This window comes from Bactrocera tryoni, chromosome 3 (assembly GCF_016617805.1).
Source record: "Bactrocera tryoni isolate S06 chromosome 3, CSIRO_BtryS06_freeze2, whole genome shotgun sequence".
Classification (NCBI taxonomy): Eukaryota; Metazoa; Arthropoda; class Insecta; order Diptera; family Tephritidae; genus Bactrocera; species Bactrocera tryoni.
In genome coordinates this window covers 27704656-27722798 of record NC_052501.1, presented here as the reverse complement: position 1 = coordinate 27722798, position 18143 = coordinate 27704656, and the positions used below count along the sequence as shown (strand labels likewise).

At 39.2% G+C, this 18143-nt stretch overlaps 1 protein-coding gene across 3 annotated transcripts in view; it reads left to right on the top strand.

Moving 5' to 3' along the window:
- The window catches only part of LOC120770475 (helicase domino), a 44303-nt gene extending 29293 nt beyond the window's left edge, over nt 1–15010 (top strand). For 2 of the 3 annotated variants that reach the window (XM_040097978.1, XM_040097977.1), the window contains exons 12-15: nt 323–541; nt 8700–8735; nt 10134–13217; nt 14216–15010. In XM_040097978.1, the coding sequence (XP_039953912.1) occupies nt 323–541; nt 8700–8735; nt 10134–13217; nt 14216–14704 (3828 nt within the window). In that variant the 3' untranslated portion in view covers nt 14705–15010. The remainder of the gene's footprint in view (nt 1–322; nt 542–8699; nt 8736–10133; nt 13218–14215) is intronic. The other variant, XM_040097979.1, reaches the window with a different exon arrangement.
- Nucleotides 15011–18143: the final 3133 nt, after the last annotated feature.

Below are 18143 nucleotides of genomic sequence, written 5' to 3'. Positions count from 1 at the left end.
TCGATGGGCTTCCTCGAAATCGAATTATCGAGTTTCTCATCTATGCTTCTCACAGTCGCGCGGAAATATTTAGCATTTTATAATAATTTTGACGACGGCATTAGACTTCCAATTGTGCAATGCAACACTTTTGCTTGAACACGGTTGTTTGGTGCCAATAGAAAGCTTTCAACGACGTTCAGACATAGTCAAAGCGAATGTAAACGCCTGATTATATCACTCAACGTCGGACAGTTATGCAAACACTGCAGCGCTAGCTACTCAAGTTCTTTACAATCTTTCCGATTCTTGTTTAAATCAATTTTCTCTCGTTTACTCACAGCTCTCGCCGATCGAACGCTATGCCATGCGTTTCGTGGAGGAAACCGGCGCCGCCTGGACGGCCGAACAACTGCGCGCCGCCGAGGAAGAAATCGAAGCGCAAAAGCGCGAATGGGAAGCCAATCGCTTGGCGGCATTGCAAAAGGAAGAGGAGATGCTGAAAAAGGAGGCTGAAGCCGATGAAATGCTCACCTACAATCGCAAGGATGCAAGCAATCAGGTTAATAATAAAAATCAAGGATCTACAATTAGAACAAAAACTATGATTAAGACAAATAGAAGAGTACTTAAGCAACAACAACAACAAAGATTAGGACGTGGTGGTAAAGTCGCCAGACACGGTAGAGGTAACAGTAATAGTGTTGAGGGTACGAAACGCGCCACCGAGGCCCGTAAGAATAGTGTGTTAGACCGGCGTTTACCAGTGAAACGCCGTCGGGGGGCTGGCAGCCAGAGTTGGCGTGGCCGAACTGTAGGCGGCATGAGAAATAACAATATTATTAGTCATACGGGTAGTAGTAGGAGTAGAGCTAACAGTGTTGAGCATGAACGAGTTGCCAAGGGTAGCGCCGCTGGTAATGCGCGAGCAACAAATCGTGCGTCGTCGTCACCCACAGCGTCAGAGGATGAGGCTGAGGAGGAGACGGCGACGACGATGACGACAACAAACACAATGAAATCCACTAGAAAGACAACGCGCACCTCAATGGCAGCAGCAGCAGCGGTCGTAGTTAATGCGGATACAGATGACGACGACGACGACAGTGACGTCAACGACGAGGACGACGAAGTCGAGACAAATAATGCGCGGAGCAATAAGCGCGGCGTAGTAGTGGGGACGAAGCGAAATGCGACCGGTGTGAAAAATCAAAGTTTATTGAATCGACGACGACTGCTGCAGCAGCGCAAACAGCTCAACGCTACGGCAGCGGCGACTAAGCGCAAGCGCAAGATAAGTGATGGAGCAGCAGCGGCGAAAATGCAGCCCGCTAAGCGAAAAGCAGCGGCGGAGAGGAGAGCGTTAGGGCGGGGCGCGGGCAAGCGGCGCCAATTGCGCAGCAGTCAGCAGACGAATGCGAATAAGACGCGATTGCGCACGTACAGTCACAAGCAAAGCGCGGAAGAGAATGACTTAGATGAGGATGATGATGATGAAGAGGCTGAAGAAGATGAAGAAGTGGAAGACGCTGATGAGGAGGAAGAGGCGGCAGCGACAGCCAGCAATGACGAGGAGGATGAGGAAGAGGTGGAGCAAACGGCAAGCGACAGCGAGCGCAGTGATAATGAAGAAGAAACCGTCGAAGAAGAAGAGAGCGCCGATGAAGCCGAAGTCGATGCAGCCGATACTGCAGTGAGCGAGGACGATGGCACGGAGAATGGGCAAAACGAGTACGACAGCGCGCGTAGCCATTGCAGCGACGATGTTGGGGGGCAAAGTGAAGCGGCAGAGAGCGAGGAAGTAGAGGAGGCGGACGAACACGCACAGGTCGCGAGCAAAACGAAAAGAACAAAGGCGGCAACATTACGTAAAAACTCAACGGTTAAATACTACACACCGCGCCGAAAGTACAACTCGCGCAACAGTAATATATCACCGCCGCCGCTAGCAACAGCCGAAGATGTGGAGGAAAATAACAGTGACGGCGCTGCGGAGGACGACAGTCAAAACGAGGATGCGGCTAGCTATGTAACTGTGCTTGACACCGTCGAAGACATTGACGACGACGAGTTGTACGAGAACGACGAGCAGGGTGAACACGACATGGACAATGGCAGCGGCGAAAGCGAAACGGAGAAAGCCAACAACGCACACTCCGCGCATGCATACGCCAATGAGCAGCGCCAACGACGACGACGTAACGACTCGGACGCGCCAACAAATTCCAACAGTTTGGACGTGTGGAATGCGCACACGCAAATACACGACACTACGACGACGAATTCAACATACTACAATGTGTCGGATGAAACGGACTCGGAAGAGAACGAAACGCCACTCGCGCGTTTGCATCACACAGCAGCATCGGCGACAAAACGCGGCGCGGCCGCTATGGGTAACATGTCAAACGCCAGCAAAACGTCAGCGGCAACGCCCAGCGCAATCGCCATGCACCAGAATCATGTCGATGTGAACAGTCCGCGCACGCGTTCACGCGGTGCAGTCAAAATCAATCTGTGGACTTTAGATGAGAGTCCGGTGCTGCCGCCAGTGGTGCGCATGAGCAAGAAGCGACGCAGCCGTTTAAGTGCGACGAAAGATGCCAAAGCGCAATTGGAGGAGCCGGAAGATATGACTGCGTCCGCGGAGGAAGATCATTTGATGGACAGTGATGCTGAGAATGCCACCAGCAATCATAAAACTAAATTAGCGCACGCTACACCAACCACAACAGCGGTTAGTACACCGATTAGCAAAGCGCACATGACGAAGACAACTAAAACGCCCAGCGCGTTGGCGCAACGTAAGCGGTTGCCGAAAGCGCGCGTTGCTGCCACCAGCATACGCAGTGGCACAACAACGCTGCACCGTTGGCTACTCAAAACGCCCAAGAGCAGCACGACGCGCGCTGCCGTCATGGGCGGCGCGTCCGATGTGGACGATAATGATGCTACAAACGTCAACGATCCACTTGATCCGCTTGCCGATAATAGCACGCTCTCCAACGTCGATACCGCAGCGGCGCATAAGTCGGGTAATAGAAGTAGCAATGGACCGACGTGATGCAACGTAAACGCAATGTGAGACGATTTGGTTAATACACTGTAACTTACAAGTGACACGCGTGCGTATGTCATGTGACCGCGTGTCGGACGCGCTTAATTATCTTAACTACACGAATTACTGAGACAGTATTATAGGCGCGCACTGTATCTGGCGCTGTTGTGCATTGCTGTGCGTATGTTATGTTCTTTTTAGTAGGATGTTAAACCGTACATCATTTAGCATGCTTGCTGATGAAGCGCATACGCTGCACGGTGCCGACGCGCAACACTTTCATTAAAGAGTGCGCACGCGCGCGTTCATCTGTATAACAAATGAGTGTCAAGTGCGCGCAGGCGTCGCAACGCAGAAAGTTTAGCGCGTCCACCTGTAGCAGCGCTGGCTACCCTTGGCAGGCACGCGGTTAGTGTGTGTCGTTTGAAGAACGGCAAACGGCGGCGGACAGACACAAAAGTACAGTTGCGTGTAACACAATAAAACAACTAGGTACAGTTCAATGCAATTAAATGTATAGAAAACGAACTTATATTTAGCATAAGCGTATGAAATAGACTAAAAAAACAACCCTGTAAATATGTATGTTTAACTGCTAGGTAGTTAGGGGATACTCTCTTTAATTAACAAATAAGAAGTGAAATAAATTACTTTTAGCGTTGATCTAAATATTAGCATTAGCTGGTGTGTGGAGCTGCAGCCGAAGTGGTAGGCATGGCAGGATATCGTGGGCATTGAAAAGTACGGTTATTTTTACTATGAGATTTTGACAGCAAACAAATTTTTTCCGATTTTAAGAAAATTAAAATTGTAAAATTACGTATTATTGAGTTTTGAATATGTATATACAAACGAATTATACTAATGCGTTGGAATATTAATCCCCAAGTGAGGTTTTATGTTCCACAAGTTAAGAAAAAATTAATTTTATTTCAATTATGTTTATTGTTGTTGTTAATAGGCGCATTTTATAAATCCATTTTCCCGCTACCGGATAAAAAATCTATTATCACAACAACAACCAGCCCTTTTTTATGTTTAATATTGAAAAAAATTAACATTAGTATGAACTAGGTGATAATTTCTTCGACAAAGTTCAGTTTTATGCATACTAGTGTCGGTAAAACCAAATATCGCTTTTAATTATTTTACAATAAATGGATTCATAAGTGTTTGGAAGTATCCATAACTATTATTTTACGGTTTTGTGCAAATTTTTCAAAGTTTAAAAATTTTCAAAAGTTCGAATTGTTTCGAAGATACATTATTTCCTCGAATTAAATTTTCCTACAAATTGTGATCACAAGAAATTTCAGAGTTAAAGATTTTTCAAATGTTCATTATTTTTCGATGTTCGAATTTTTTCGAAGTTACATTATTTCTTCGAATTAAATTTTCCTACAAATTGTGCTCACAAGAATTCTTTTCGGTGCAAAAATTTGAACTTAAACTTGACGTAGCGCAGAATTTTCTATTCACTCTGTAAGTGTTTTCAAAAATTTGCTGTGATTTTTTTTCGAAATTAACAATTTTTAATCAAATTAGTTTCGTTTCGTAGTAAAATGTGCTGTACTCTCCAACAAGCAAAGAAATTATAATGATTATTAAAACTAGTTTGCTAATGAAATCCGTAACAATAACGACCGCTGTGCGTTCCATAGTTCCAACTTTAAATAATGATTATTATTAATATAATTTGTGTTTTAAGCGTAAACAACATTATTTCATACACTACACACCTATAGATTAGGAAGACAACAATAAGAAGTGAATAATTAAAAAAGCTTTAGCTTACAAGCAATCATATCTAATATCGGGTCCAGATTTTTAGATTTTGTTCACATTTTGTTTTTTTCATCCGATGTTGCTCCGTTTAATGAAGTTATTTTTCATAAATTATAAATACATTTTAAGTTAATTCAGACCAACACTGATTTTTCGTTATTTGATTTATCAATACCTTTGCCAACAAGTTTTTAGGGTTATGCTTTTAATTTTGCTTAATTTTTATTTTCTTCATCATTTGATTTAATTTATTACTTTTTATTGTTTTCCAAGTTATTTACAACTTTTTCCTTAAATTATTTTCTTTATTTTTTTATTTTTTTTTAATTTCGAATTTTTCGAAATTTTTTATATGTAATTTTTCCAGTTTATTTTACGTTTTTCGCATTATTATTTAGTTGTCATACAAACACTAAACTTTTTTCAATTTCGAAAAATTCGAAATTGTTCAAATGCCCGTTTTTATATTCATCTCCATTTTTTAAATAAATTTTTTTACATTATCACTTATTTGTATAAAAAACTCAAGTTTTTGCGATTTCGAAAAAATTCGAAATTGTTCAAATGCCAGTGTTTACATTAATTTCCATTTTTTTATTTTTATTACTTAATTGCATAAAGAATTCGAAACTTATTGCTATTTCGAAAAATTCGAAATTGCTAAGTGTCTCTTTTTTTGTTTTCTTAGCCGTTGTTTTTTAATATTTTCCATGTTTTCTTTTCTTGTGCTGCTTAATTTTTTAAATTTCGAAATATTAAAATTTTGCATTAATATTTGTGGCAAAAAATTTAAATTTGTTGGCAAAAAGAAAATAAATATATTTCAACTTTTTTTTCATATTAAATTTTCTTTTAAAACCCAAAAACAACACAAAACGTTCCTTTGCATATCACATCTCCTACACATGTATGTACATACATACACACGTACACAAACTACCCGATCGATATGACTTCATAACTAAACTTTAGTTAGCATTTTATTTAAATTCTAAATTCTAAGCCTTTAATCTTAAGCTAGTTTACCGAAAATCAGTGACTCTGAATATATAACGTTTATTAAGGAAATATTTTCCTACCACAACAAAAACGAAAAGTGAAATGAATATTGAAATTCAAGTTGGGAGAAGTTTCGCAAGCGAAAATGATGATGAATAAGAAGTAAATGAGTAATATGAGTTTCCAGGCAACAATTTTTATTGTTGTTGTTGTTATATTGGGCGCAATTCGAATGAGTGTATAAAAATTGAACATACATTATATATATTTATATATGTATGTATGTATTTGTATTTATATAATATATAAGTAGTAGTAACGAACATTTAACAACTAAAAGAGCGAAAGAGAAAAGATGAAGAACAAAACAATACAAACAAAAATAATAAGAATAAACAAAAATATTAATTATTTATATGCTTTTAAAGAAAACAAAGAAAAAATTAATAATCAAATATCAAGAAATTGTCGTGGTTTTATTGCAAATTTTATTCAGCTTCCGCTATGTTGTCGCTTGTCGTCGTCGATTTTTTCGTATAGCGAATTATCCGCCATTTTTTCTCACACTTCTGCCTTGCTGATTTTGTCGAAAGTTTAAGGAAATGAAAAATAACAAATCTTTGGCCCTAAATAAGCGCAAAAAACGTTTGGAAATAATTATTTATATAAATATATAACGCTATATGTACGCACCCTCACAACTTTCGCCGTCTCAGCTATGTATTTGACTTAGCGCCGACAACAAAAACGAAACCACACAAAAGCAAAAAGAAAAAATATCGAAGAGTAGACGGTTCATGACAGCAAAAGAATAATGTAACTGAAATAAATATTATTTTCTGCTTGCAAATTTTTTAATATCTGTTTTGGTGTCTGTATTTTTTTTAAATGATGCGAGGCGTATACTTTTTGTATTTTAGGCGCGTTTCAAGTTTAGATTTTAGAAAACGTAAATGATAGAAGAGTTTTAGAAATAGGAGAAAAAAATTAAATTAATTTAAAAAAAATTAAAGTTAAAAAAAGAAATTACTTAATTAAAAAATTAAATAATTAAAAAAATTTTTTAAATTTTAAACATTAAATTAATTAAAAATTAAAAATTAATTTTTTCAATTTTAAAATTAAAAAAATAATTACTCAAATTAAAAAAATTAATTATTTAAAATTACAAAAATTAAAAAAAATTATTATTTAAAATTAATTTATATTAATTTAAAATTAAAAAAATTAATCAATTAAAAAATTAAATTAATTTAAAAATTAAAAAAAAAAACAAATGAATCTAAAAAATTTGATCTATAAAAAAATTTAAATAATTTAAAAAAATCAAAGTAAAATAATTCAAAAAAAAATTATACAAAAATGTTGAGCAGTGTCAGCTAAAATAATTGAAAATAATTATGAAAAAGGTTGGGTTTGGTAAATGGCAAAAGCAGATGCCGCAGCATTTGTTGTAGAATGTTATGAGCACATTTTTAAAAGCCTTTAAATTAAAGAATAAAAAAAAATAAAATAAAATAACGGTTATTATTTGATCAACAGCATAATTACTTCATACACCCTAATTTAGTGTTGCTTGGGCACCAAAACAGTTGCACCACCACAAACTGCATAATAAGATACATTTTTTGCAAAAATTAAAAAAAATTTTAAATTAAATAAAATTAAAATTAAAAAAATTAAAGTAAAAAAAATTTAAATTAAATATTAAAAAACTAAACTAAAAAAAAAGTTACATTTTAAATAGGGAAAAATACTTGGAAAAAATTAAACTTTGAAAAATTAAACGTGAAAAAAATTAAAAATTAAAACTTTATAATTTACATTTTAAATAAATAAAAATCACTTGAAAGAATTAAAACAGGAATTAAATTAAAATAAATTGGAATAATAATAAAAATTTGTTATACTAAAATTCAAACAAATAATTAAAGTAAAAAATTAATTTTTAAAGTAAAAACAAAAATTTCTTTATATTAAAAATTAAAATAATAATTTTTACCTAAAAAATATAATTATAAAGATTATATATTATCTTTAAAATTATAGATTATTTTAATTAAATTTAAAATAATAATTTTTTTAATTAAATTTAAAATTAATTATTACTTTTTTTTAATTTGGAATAGCAGATACTTAAAAAAATTACGATATTAATTAAAACTTAAAAAAAATTTTAATGCTAAATTAAAGATTAATGTGTGTGGTGCGGTGCTTCGCAGCTAAAAAATAATAACAATTTCATTTGCCATTTCCAAACGGCCACAGATTTTTATTAAAATAAAAAATTTTCTTAAATTTTCGCAAAACAAAAAGAGCGGGAGAGAGAGAAAACGCAAATATGCGAAAAAATCGTCTGCAACACGAGCCTAAAACATTGCAAAGCAAAAATGAAATTTGTTTTAAACAATTTTTTTACTTAAAAATTGTCTAAAAACAAAAACCAACACCACACTCGCATGTGTGTGTTACACTCTGGTTTATTCTAAGCCTAAAAAGCTCTTCTCTGCGCTGCTTGAAGTTATTTGAAAGAGAAAAGTTTGAACGTAAATAGCATTTAGCCAACTTAAACACCACCAAAACAGATTTTATTGAAGAGAAAATAATATTTATCGTTATATTTTTCTATTCTTTTCATTCGTACTGCTCGCACGCTGCTCAATAATCGCGACTGACACGTGTCCTCCGCATCCATACACTAATCTGACACACTATTTTCTACAACAACAAACAAACTAAAACCCAAAAATCGGCAATCCATTTTTCATAAATAAAAAATTCCAAAAAATCCCTGATATACTTTGGCGGCGTCCTGTTGTATTCGGTCACGTGTGTGGTTTCTATTTACCATGCTTGATATTTGTTTCGAACTTCACAGATTTGGATTTCGGATAATACCATGGAACAAATGCCGGTAAGTTGAAATTTTATTTTAGAAATTGTGTTCGAATTTAATTTTTTTTTTGCAAAATCTTTGTCGTATTAGTTTTCCAATTATTGCATGTATTAAATTAATTTTTTTTGCAATATTTATTTTAATTTTAATAAATATTTTTATTAATTTTTTTATTAATTTTTTTTAATTTGTTTATATTCATTTTTATTTATTTTTTTTTATTTTTAATTTATTTTTATTAATTTTTTTTTATAATTTTTAATTTTTATTAATTTTTTTTTTAATTTTTTATATTAAAAAATTAAAAATATATTATAATTATATTGTTTTTTGTATTCATTATTTTATATTAAATTTTTTTATAGTTCTGTAATTTCTTGAAAATAACTTCAAAAATGTTTTCTGCCGCTACAACAACACCATCTCCAGACCTATTCGACCAACATCATTCAAACTTGGTTATATTGACATTCCCAGATATGGGAATTTTAGAGCCTAGAGCCTACCACTGACTTTTCCAAAAATATCAATCAATGTGTGTGTGATATATAATCAAAATTATGAGAGTCCTTTCCTGATAAAAAAGAATGATCCATTTCGAGGTTCCCTACTTTTTGAAGAAAAACCACAGAACCTTAAAGTTTAATGTGGAATGCCGAATGATAATAATTCGAATGACATTTATTTTTTGAAGATTATCTCTTTCAAATGTTGGTAGCGGCCTACACCTCAGATGGTCCATCGCAGGTTCGTTCGAGCATTTCGACTGATAATTGGCAATGGCATGATTGGCACGCTTGAAGTTTTGCTTCAAGGCCTGAATCGCTGCGGTATTGTCCACATAGACTAGAGACTTTCCATAATGCCCAAGGAAAAAGTGTAACGGTGCGATATCTCACAATCTTGGTGGCCAATCGACTGGCTCAAAACCTGAAATTATCTGCTCATTGAAATGTTCTCTCAATAAATCTATTGATTGATGCGATGTGTGGGAAGTGGCGCCGTCTTGTTAAAACCAAATGTCGCCGAGATCACGAGATTCAATTATAGGCATCCAATAGTCGTTTATCATGGCGCGATAACGGTCGTCATTGACGGTTCGTTCTGACGTTCTCACCGGCATCGTTTTTGAAGAAATATGAACCGATGATTCCACCGGCTCATAAACCACCCTAAACCGTAGTTTTATCTGGATGAAATTGTAGCTCTTGAATCTCCACGGGTTACTCTTCGCCCCAAATCCTATTGACCTAATTCGGTACTTTTAAACTCTGAACACGCTCTGAAAGGAAATATAGATTAACCTATTAATCGCTTTCGTATTTTCTCATAATTTACTAACTTTAAAGAACTTCGAAAATTACATATTAAATTTTGACTTTCTTCACTCATTATTGTTTAATTTTCTGCGCACAGATGTGGTGTCCACCCACGCCACCGCAAGACGACAACGACATCTACATCGACTACTCGTTGACATTTATGTACGAGATGAATCCAATACCGGAGGTCGAATTACCACCAGTCTACATTAAGAAGGACTACAAGCGTTCGCGTTGTGACGCCGGCTTCGCCATGGATGGCAGTCGTAGGCCATTGAAAATGCGGCGTGAAGACAACTACGTAGCGCCACGTTCACTCTTCGATCGGCCATCGGCGGCAATAGCGCGCATACGACGCGATCTAAAGAATCAACGTTATCGCGGCGTATTCAAGCCGAACGTGCAAATACCCGGACTCAAACCACAAACACCGCAGAAGCAGCTGGTGGAACCCGAAGGCATGGCCGAGTGGACCATCTTCGAAGATATCGTAATATTGCATGTTCTGGTGAATCTACAAGGGCTACCGTGCAATTTAATGGTGCTCTCACCGGGACACACGCCAAACTGGGATCTGGTGTCGGAAATTGTGAATTTCCAAGCGAAAACCTTCCGCTCGGCGAAGCAATGCCGCTGGCGCTACGAAATGGTTATACAGCCGCGTGAGGAAGGTAAATTTGTAGAGAGTCCAAAGAAGCAGAAGAAGATGAAGGCAATGCTGAAATCGGAATATCTGAAAGGACCACTGCGTTATCTACGCACTACACAACTCTATGCGAACGACAACAACACCAGCTTCACCAAGCTGATGCGTTCGCGTTTCGATTGCATCAAAGCGGCGTATCTGAAGAAGGCGCCACCACCCAAACGCCACTTCAGCACACCGAATCTCATGAATCCCAAGCACATGGAAGTGCTGCAGGAGTTCGGCATCAGCAACTACGATCAACCGATTTCGCCGTTGAATATCGCCGCCATGAAAGCGAACAAGATACGAGAGAAACAGCGCAGTCAGTGTCCACCGCCGCCGCCACCGGTGCCCGCGCAAGCTGTGCCAGTGCAACAGCAGCAACAACAAGTGCAACAACAACAGCAAACAACCGCCGTGCAAATACAGGAAATGGTTGTGCAACAGCAGCAAAATGTTAGCGCTGGCGGCGCGTCTACATTGCAACAAGCCGGCGGCCTACACACGCAGCAGCTGCAGATCCAGCATATACCCAGCGGGAATGTACAGGGCGTCACACAGCAACCAACCGCCACCGCCATTGTGCTACAACATGCGGGCGCTTTACCGGTGACGCACCAGCAGCAAACCGCCGGCAATGCGGCGGCACAATCACAGCAGCAGCAACAACAGCAAATCTTACGCGCCGGTATGGGTAATACGCAAATCGTTAAGGCGATCGTGGCACCACAAACGGGTCTCCTAACTGCGGGCCAAATGCAACAGTTGACGCAGCAAGCGGCGGCCGCAGGCGCGCAACACGTACAATTGCAGCAGCAAGGCGGCAATGTTGGCTCCTCATCGACCGTGTCGGTCGTGTTGACCACGCCCGTGCAAACCCTAAGTTCCAGCGTACAATCGGCGCAGCAACATGTGCAGTCTTCCAACGCGCAAATCGTCTCGATTTCACCGCAAACCATAGTCTCCAGTGGCGCATCACAGAGCGGCGGCAGCATCGTGCAGACAATACCGTCACAAACGTTGCCGCAAGTGGTGTCCGTATCGCAGCTGGCCACAGTTGGAACCGTGCTCACGACGTCGGCCAACTTACAGCCGAGCGGGACAGTGACAACGCTCAATACGTCGGCGTTGCGCGCACAACGCATTGTTGCCGCCACCACTGGCGCGCTACAGGATGTCGTGCTGCAACAGCGCAGCGGCAATCCCAGTCCAACAATCGTCTCCATGTCCAATTTGGGTCCCAACGTAGCGGCGGCACAATTCCAAGCTGCGCAGTTACGGCTGACATCCATGCCAGGCACCACGCAGCAGGTGACCAAGGTGCCGGTCAGCACGTTGCAGCAGAGCGCCAAACTTACAAGCAACGTGGGTGGCAATGCACCGCCGCACATACAACTCTATCGCCAGCGCCAACAGCTCAAGGTGTTGCAAACCACGTCCGGACAAGGCGGTGGTCAAACACTTGTACAAACGGCCAGCGGTCAAACAGCGCTCGTTAATGCCGCCGGCACCATTATACAAGGCAGTCTCGTACAGACCGCCGGTGGCCAGGCCACGATGCAGGTGCAAGGTCAAAAGGTCGCCGTTGCCACGGTATCCTCATCGAATATGGTTGCCGCGCCGAGTGGCGGCGTTGCTGCCTCCGTGGCCACAGTACAAGTGGCGCACCAGGGACGCACGCAATTCATTAAGCAGGTGGCCGGCAAGCAGACTATCGCACGTCAAGTGGGCGACGACATGGTGCTGGTCAAGCGACAGGTGATCGGCGCGCATCAGAAGGCGCAAGTGTTACAGCAGGGCCAAATATTCAATACGACGGCCACCACTGCGCAAGGCACCACAGTACAACTGCAACAGCAACAAACACAAGGCGGTGGCGCGCAACAACAACTGCAAGCGCAACAGCAGCAGCAACAACAGGTGCAACAAGTGACCGCGCAGCAAATAGCAACGCTGGTGAAGACCTCATCCGGCGCCGGTATAGTGCAGCAAGGTGGCGGCGGCGTCACCGTCTCCACTGGTGGTGGCCAACAACAAGGCACCACTGTAAATATGGCGTTGTCGCACCTCAAACCCGGCGGTCAGATAAAGGTCACCACATCTATGGCGAATCAGGCGCAAATGCGTCAGCTGCACATGCAACCGTTGAATATGCCGCGCAAAATCAATCGCATGACGCAGATCGCCACGGGCGCGCAGGGTGGTCAGCAGGTGACCACTTCAGTGGGGCAATCGTCATCCGGCGCAACCGTGGTGCAGCAGCCGAAGGGCGCTGGTGGCGTACAGACGCAATTGGTGCACATACAGAATACGAAATCGCTACCCAGTTCGGTCACAGTGCAGCAAATACAGCATGTGATGCGTCAAGGTCAGCAGGGTTCGCTGGCCGCCACGGGCCTGGTGTTGAGCAAGACCAGTGTGGGGCGTGTAATACCTGTGTCGGTGGCATCGCAGTCGAATCAGCGCCAAACCATTCAGGTGAGAAGAAATGTAAGCGAAGCGATGAAAGGAAGTCGGGTAACACCTTTTCCATAATTTATTATCTATATAATATGTAGAACACTAGAAATTATTAAAAAATTAAGTAGTTAAAAAGTATTACTAGAAAAAATATGCCAGGAACGGCATTCGGTCGAGATCAAAAACAAAAATTCTACCCTTATTGAATTAAAATTTCGAATAGGTGGCAACACCTTAAAATTTTTTTCTCATGTTTTTTGTTTGGTGTTTACAAAATCAGCAACTAAGACCTAATCGATATAAGATTTCGAACAGGTGGCAACACCTTAAACAAGTTTTCCAAACAAAAATATTAGTTTGATACTTTTTTGTTATAATGCTTCTATCTTATAAATTAAATGTAATGAAAAATCGTAAATAGGTGGCAACGCTCGTCAATCAGTTTATCCTATATATTATAAAATTTTGGTACATACAATTTTCTTAAACGCTATTAATTGTCTATATAAAAAAAAATTGATATTAAATTTTCAAACATGTGGCAACTCAGTTTTATGAAATTAAGCTTGTCAAGTGGGTGGCAACGCCGCGAACAATGTTTTTGGAATTTTATTTCCACCATTTCTTACGTAGTATTTTTTCTTGTAAAATATTCTACTATTTCTTCTTCATACATTTTTTTCATACAATTTTCAAACAGGTGGTAACCTTGTATCTTTTCGGTTTTAATTTATATTTAACTGCCACAAGCATTTTTCCTTTGTAAAGTATTCTACTATTTTTTCATACATTTTTTTAATACAATTTTCAAACAGGTGGCGACATTGTAGCTTTTTGGTTTTAATTCATAATTTACTACCACACCTTAATAAGTTTCACTTTTAAAGATACAAAAGTATAATACGCCAACAAACAGAAAACAACAACAACAAATTATAATAAAAATTAAAATAAAATTTTATTAAAAAAATAAATTTAATTGAAAAAATTAATAAAGCTTTCTCTCTCCCGTCCCCCCCCCACAACAGGTGGTTTCCGCCGCTTCCGCACAAGCAGCACTCGCTGCCGGCAATTTGCGCGCACATGTCACCAGCGGCCAAAACATTGCCGGCACCATAAAGGTGGGCACCGCCGGTGGCAATCAATCGCAGACACAACAGACAATACATCTAATACAACAACAAGTGGCTGCACAGCAGGGCCAACGGCAAAATGCCAGTCCGGTGCGTCTGCAAACGGCCGGCGGTAATTTGGTGGCAGTCGTGCAACAACAAAGCATACAACAGCAACAACAACAAGGTATGAGCACATCCAGCATAGCGAACTCATCGGGTGCGGGGCAAGGTGAAGTGATGACCATCACCCAAACGATAGCCACGTCCAGTGGTGGTGGCGGCGGTGCTGGTGGTGGACAACAGCAGCAACAACAACAACAAACTGTGCAGCAATCGACCGCGCAACAGGTGCGCACGCTGGTGAAGAAGAAGATCATGCAAATACGCAGCGAAAAGGAGTAAACGCGTGTTGTGCCGTAGTTGTTGTTTAGTTTACAAAAACAAAAATAATAATATGCAAAATAACAATAATAAGCGGAAAAACAAAAACCAAAATGTGTGGAAAATAGTGTCGATTGTGAAAGTGCTTTACAATTGCCCCGAAAAGTCCAAGAGTATTATATTCGTAAAGATTATGTTTAGTTCTAGAGCTTTCTAATTCAACTGTAGAAATATTGAACTGGAAAAAATATATACAGATTTACAGTTATATATGAATAAATAATAGTTGTATGTGTAAACAAATGGCAAATAAATATGCTGAACGCATAGTGTTTGTTGTTGCTTTTTTATTAATTTAGCTCGTTAACTATCCACAAATTAATTACAAACTCACACACACACTCATGTTTCCATATTTTACGATTAATAAATAAATATATATATTTTTTACAATTAAAACTGAAACTAAATCGCTCATGTACTTCTACGCTCTTGTAATCTTCACTGTAATTATAATTTTAAGCAAATATTTTTAAATTTCAAGAAACTAACAATACATTTTAAGCAAATGTAAACATACAAATACAATAATGTGGTAACCGTACATAATTATACTTAAACTAAATTAAATTAAATGCCTAAATATAGAAGAACTCATTTAAAATATAAAAAAAATTGACTTTTTTATTTGGTTGCGAAATTAACGACGCGCATATATTGAAGGGTGTTTAAATTGGTGCAGTTGCCTTGCCATTTTTATACGCTGAACAAGACATATAAACTTTGACACGAAGGTAGTTACACACAAAAGGAAATGTCGGCGATCCTTTAAAGTATATATTGTATATAAAGGGTGAAGCATTTCGAGATTCCCTACTTTTTTAAAGAAAAAACAAAGAAACTTCATAATTAATGAGGAAAGAGCATTCTTTGGCATTTATCTTTAAAATGCCCCAAGTCGTTCCATACGTCAGTCCGAGTTGCTGCGAACGTTTCTCCACTGCGTGCTGGACGTGGTCTATTCGGTCAAATATTATCCATTAATGAATGCTGAGTCTCAAGATAAGTGATGGTGTTGCGAATAGTACGCTAAGTAGGTCGATTTTGTTGACCATAAAATAAATGAATCCCACGAAAAAATTCTTTACAGAATGTGAATTTTCGTGATAAGGTAAATATATACATACTTGTTTTTAAACAGAAAAAATTGTAACTTTGGCGCCACCGACGCCAAAATATTAGTCTTGTAAAATAAGAAAATTTTCCATACAAGGACTTTATTCCGTTTGTATGCCAGCTCTATGCTTTAGTCGGCCGGTTCTGATAAATGATCATCGATCAAACGGAATGGACACGGATTTTTATCCGGCCAAGGACTGTCAACTCGGCAGAATTCTGCCGCTACAACAACAACAACATAAATGATCATCTTATTTGCAGTCTGGAAGTTTACAGATCGATATCGCAAAAACTGAGAGACTTGTTATATAGGCGATCTAATCCTGTTTCGATCGGTGAGTTTTAGGTTAACTTGTCATCAATCGCATCCTCTTGAGCTGTGCTGGTATTGTCTCCGGCTCGGAGGTATTTTTCTGCTGCGTTTGTTAGAAGGGTCTTTCCAAACTCCACCTCGGTTAAGTGTAATAAATGCAATAGATGGAGTCATGTTGAGACCTGTTCAGGGGTCCTATTCTGTATCTCGATTCGCAAATGTGTTCTATTCGAAATTTGTGTCCATTTTATCATTATGCGAAAGTTGTACCACCCTGTGCCAGAATAAATACGTACAATTTTCGTTTTTGCTTTCTACAACTCAAAAGCTAACGAATATTTTATTCGAAAATTGGCTTGAAAATCCGAAAATCGAGTTGCAGAATATAAAAAATCCGAATTCGAGTAAATTTTTTTTCGAATCGAGTTACAGAATAGGCCCCCAGGCCTTCAGACACACATGGAGTGGACCACAAGTTACGTGGCCGTTTGCTGTCAACGCACTACTGCGACACTAGCTTTTACGCCTCCAGCCGAGTGGCTTCTACGGCCCACCAGAGCTCAAACAGGCAGCATGACTCCCGATCACCGTACGCCGCACGGATATGGTCGCTAGTATGCAGTGAAATGTAGATGAGGAAGCTTCAGGTGTGTCAGAATACTGCACTCCGGGCGTTAACAAGAGCCGTTAGCTATGTAACGCCCTAAATGCTGGTACGACGGAGCTAGTATTGTTCACTCATAGAACTCCACTCAAACAAATAACGCTTTTCGCACTGCTAAACTTCAACAGAGCAACAGGGGACAACGAGTGAGGGTATTTTAGTAGCGGTGGTTTCACAATGCCTCTACCTACCTACTTACCTGGCATAGATTATAGCCCAAGGCACTCCTACAATCTCGAAAGTATCGGATCACTATCTACCACATCTTTTATAACTTCTAAAAAATATAAAAGAGCGTCGCGCTAAAATATAACAGATTCTTTCTGATCCTTGTAATTTGGCAGGTAAGAATTAGTTTGAATACCTCCAACTGCTGAAAGCAGAAATCCAAGCTTTGTTTTCAATCGCTAGATTTCGTCCAAATCGGAACTGGAGCACACAAAGCATCGCTTGATAGAGTATAACGGGTTTTTTCAATAGGAACGCTACAAAAGAAGACCGATATTTTATGATATTCTTTTCAAGATATTCGACCCAACAACTAGTCGAAATTATAAAAATTTACTACCGAAATTCGGAGTCAGTGGAATCAACTTTAAAAGCGCTACGTCCAATTTGTGGTCGTTACAATCATCCATAACCGTCAGATCAAGAATTGAGCATTTAGTAGAAAAGTTTTAATCCACAGGCACAGTACAAAATGTTCCCATGACAGTGAGGCAAAGAAGTGCCCGTAGTGTCGAGAATATTGCTGCCGCCAACGCATCAATTGAAAAAGACCCAAATCAGTCAAGCGTTGGTCATCTCTGTGTCGTCGTTGTGGGAAATTACAAGACCAAATTGACGCCAGAGCTGAAGCCACTTGACCACCAGAACCTTCGAATGATCGTGAATTTGGCTGAGCAACAACTTGAAAATGATCCGGATTTTCATCGAAAAATCATTTTCAACGATGAGGCTCATTACTGGCTGCATGGCTTCGTCAATAAGCAAAATATGCATTATTGGTCAGGCAGCAATCCATAAGTACTCCAAGAGTCACGATGGCATCCCTAAAAACTACGGTTTAGTTTATGGGCCAGCGGCGTCATTGGGCCTTACTTCTTCCGTGATGATATGGATCAGGACAATATGTGTTTCCAACAGGACGGCGCCACAAGAAACACAGCGAACGTGTTATCTATCTTAAGCCATCAAGACTATGGTCATACTTCTGCATACCTTTCGCCGAGGGACGCTTCTGAGAAGATATCTGATTCTAAGAGGCTTATTTACAAACTTTCTTCGTAATTTATTTAAAGAGC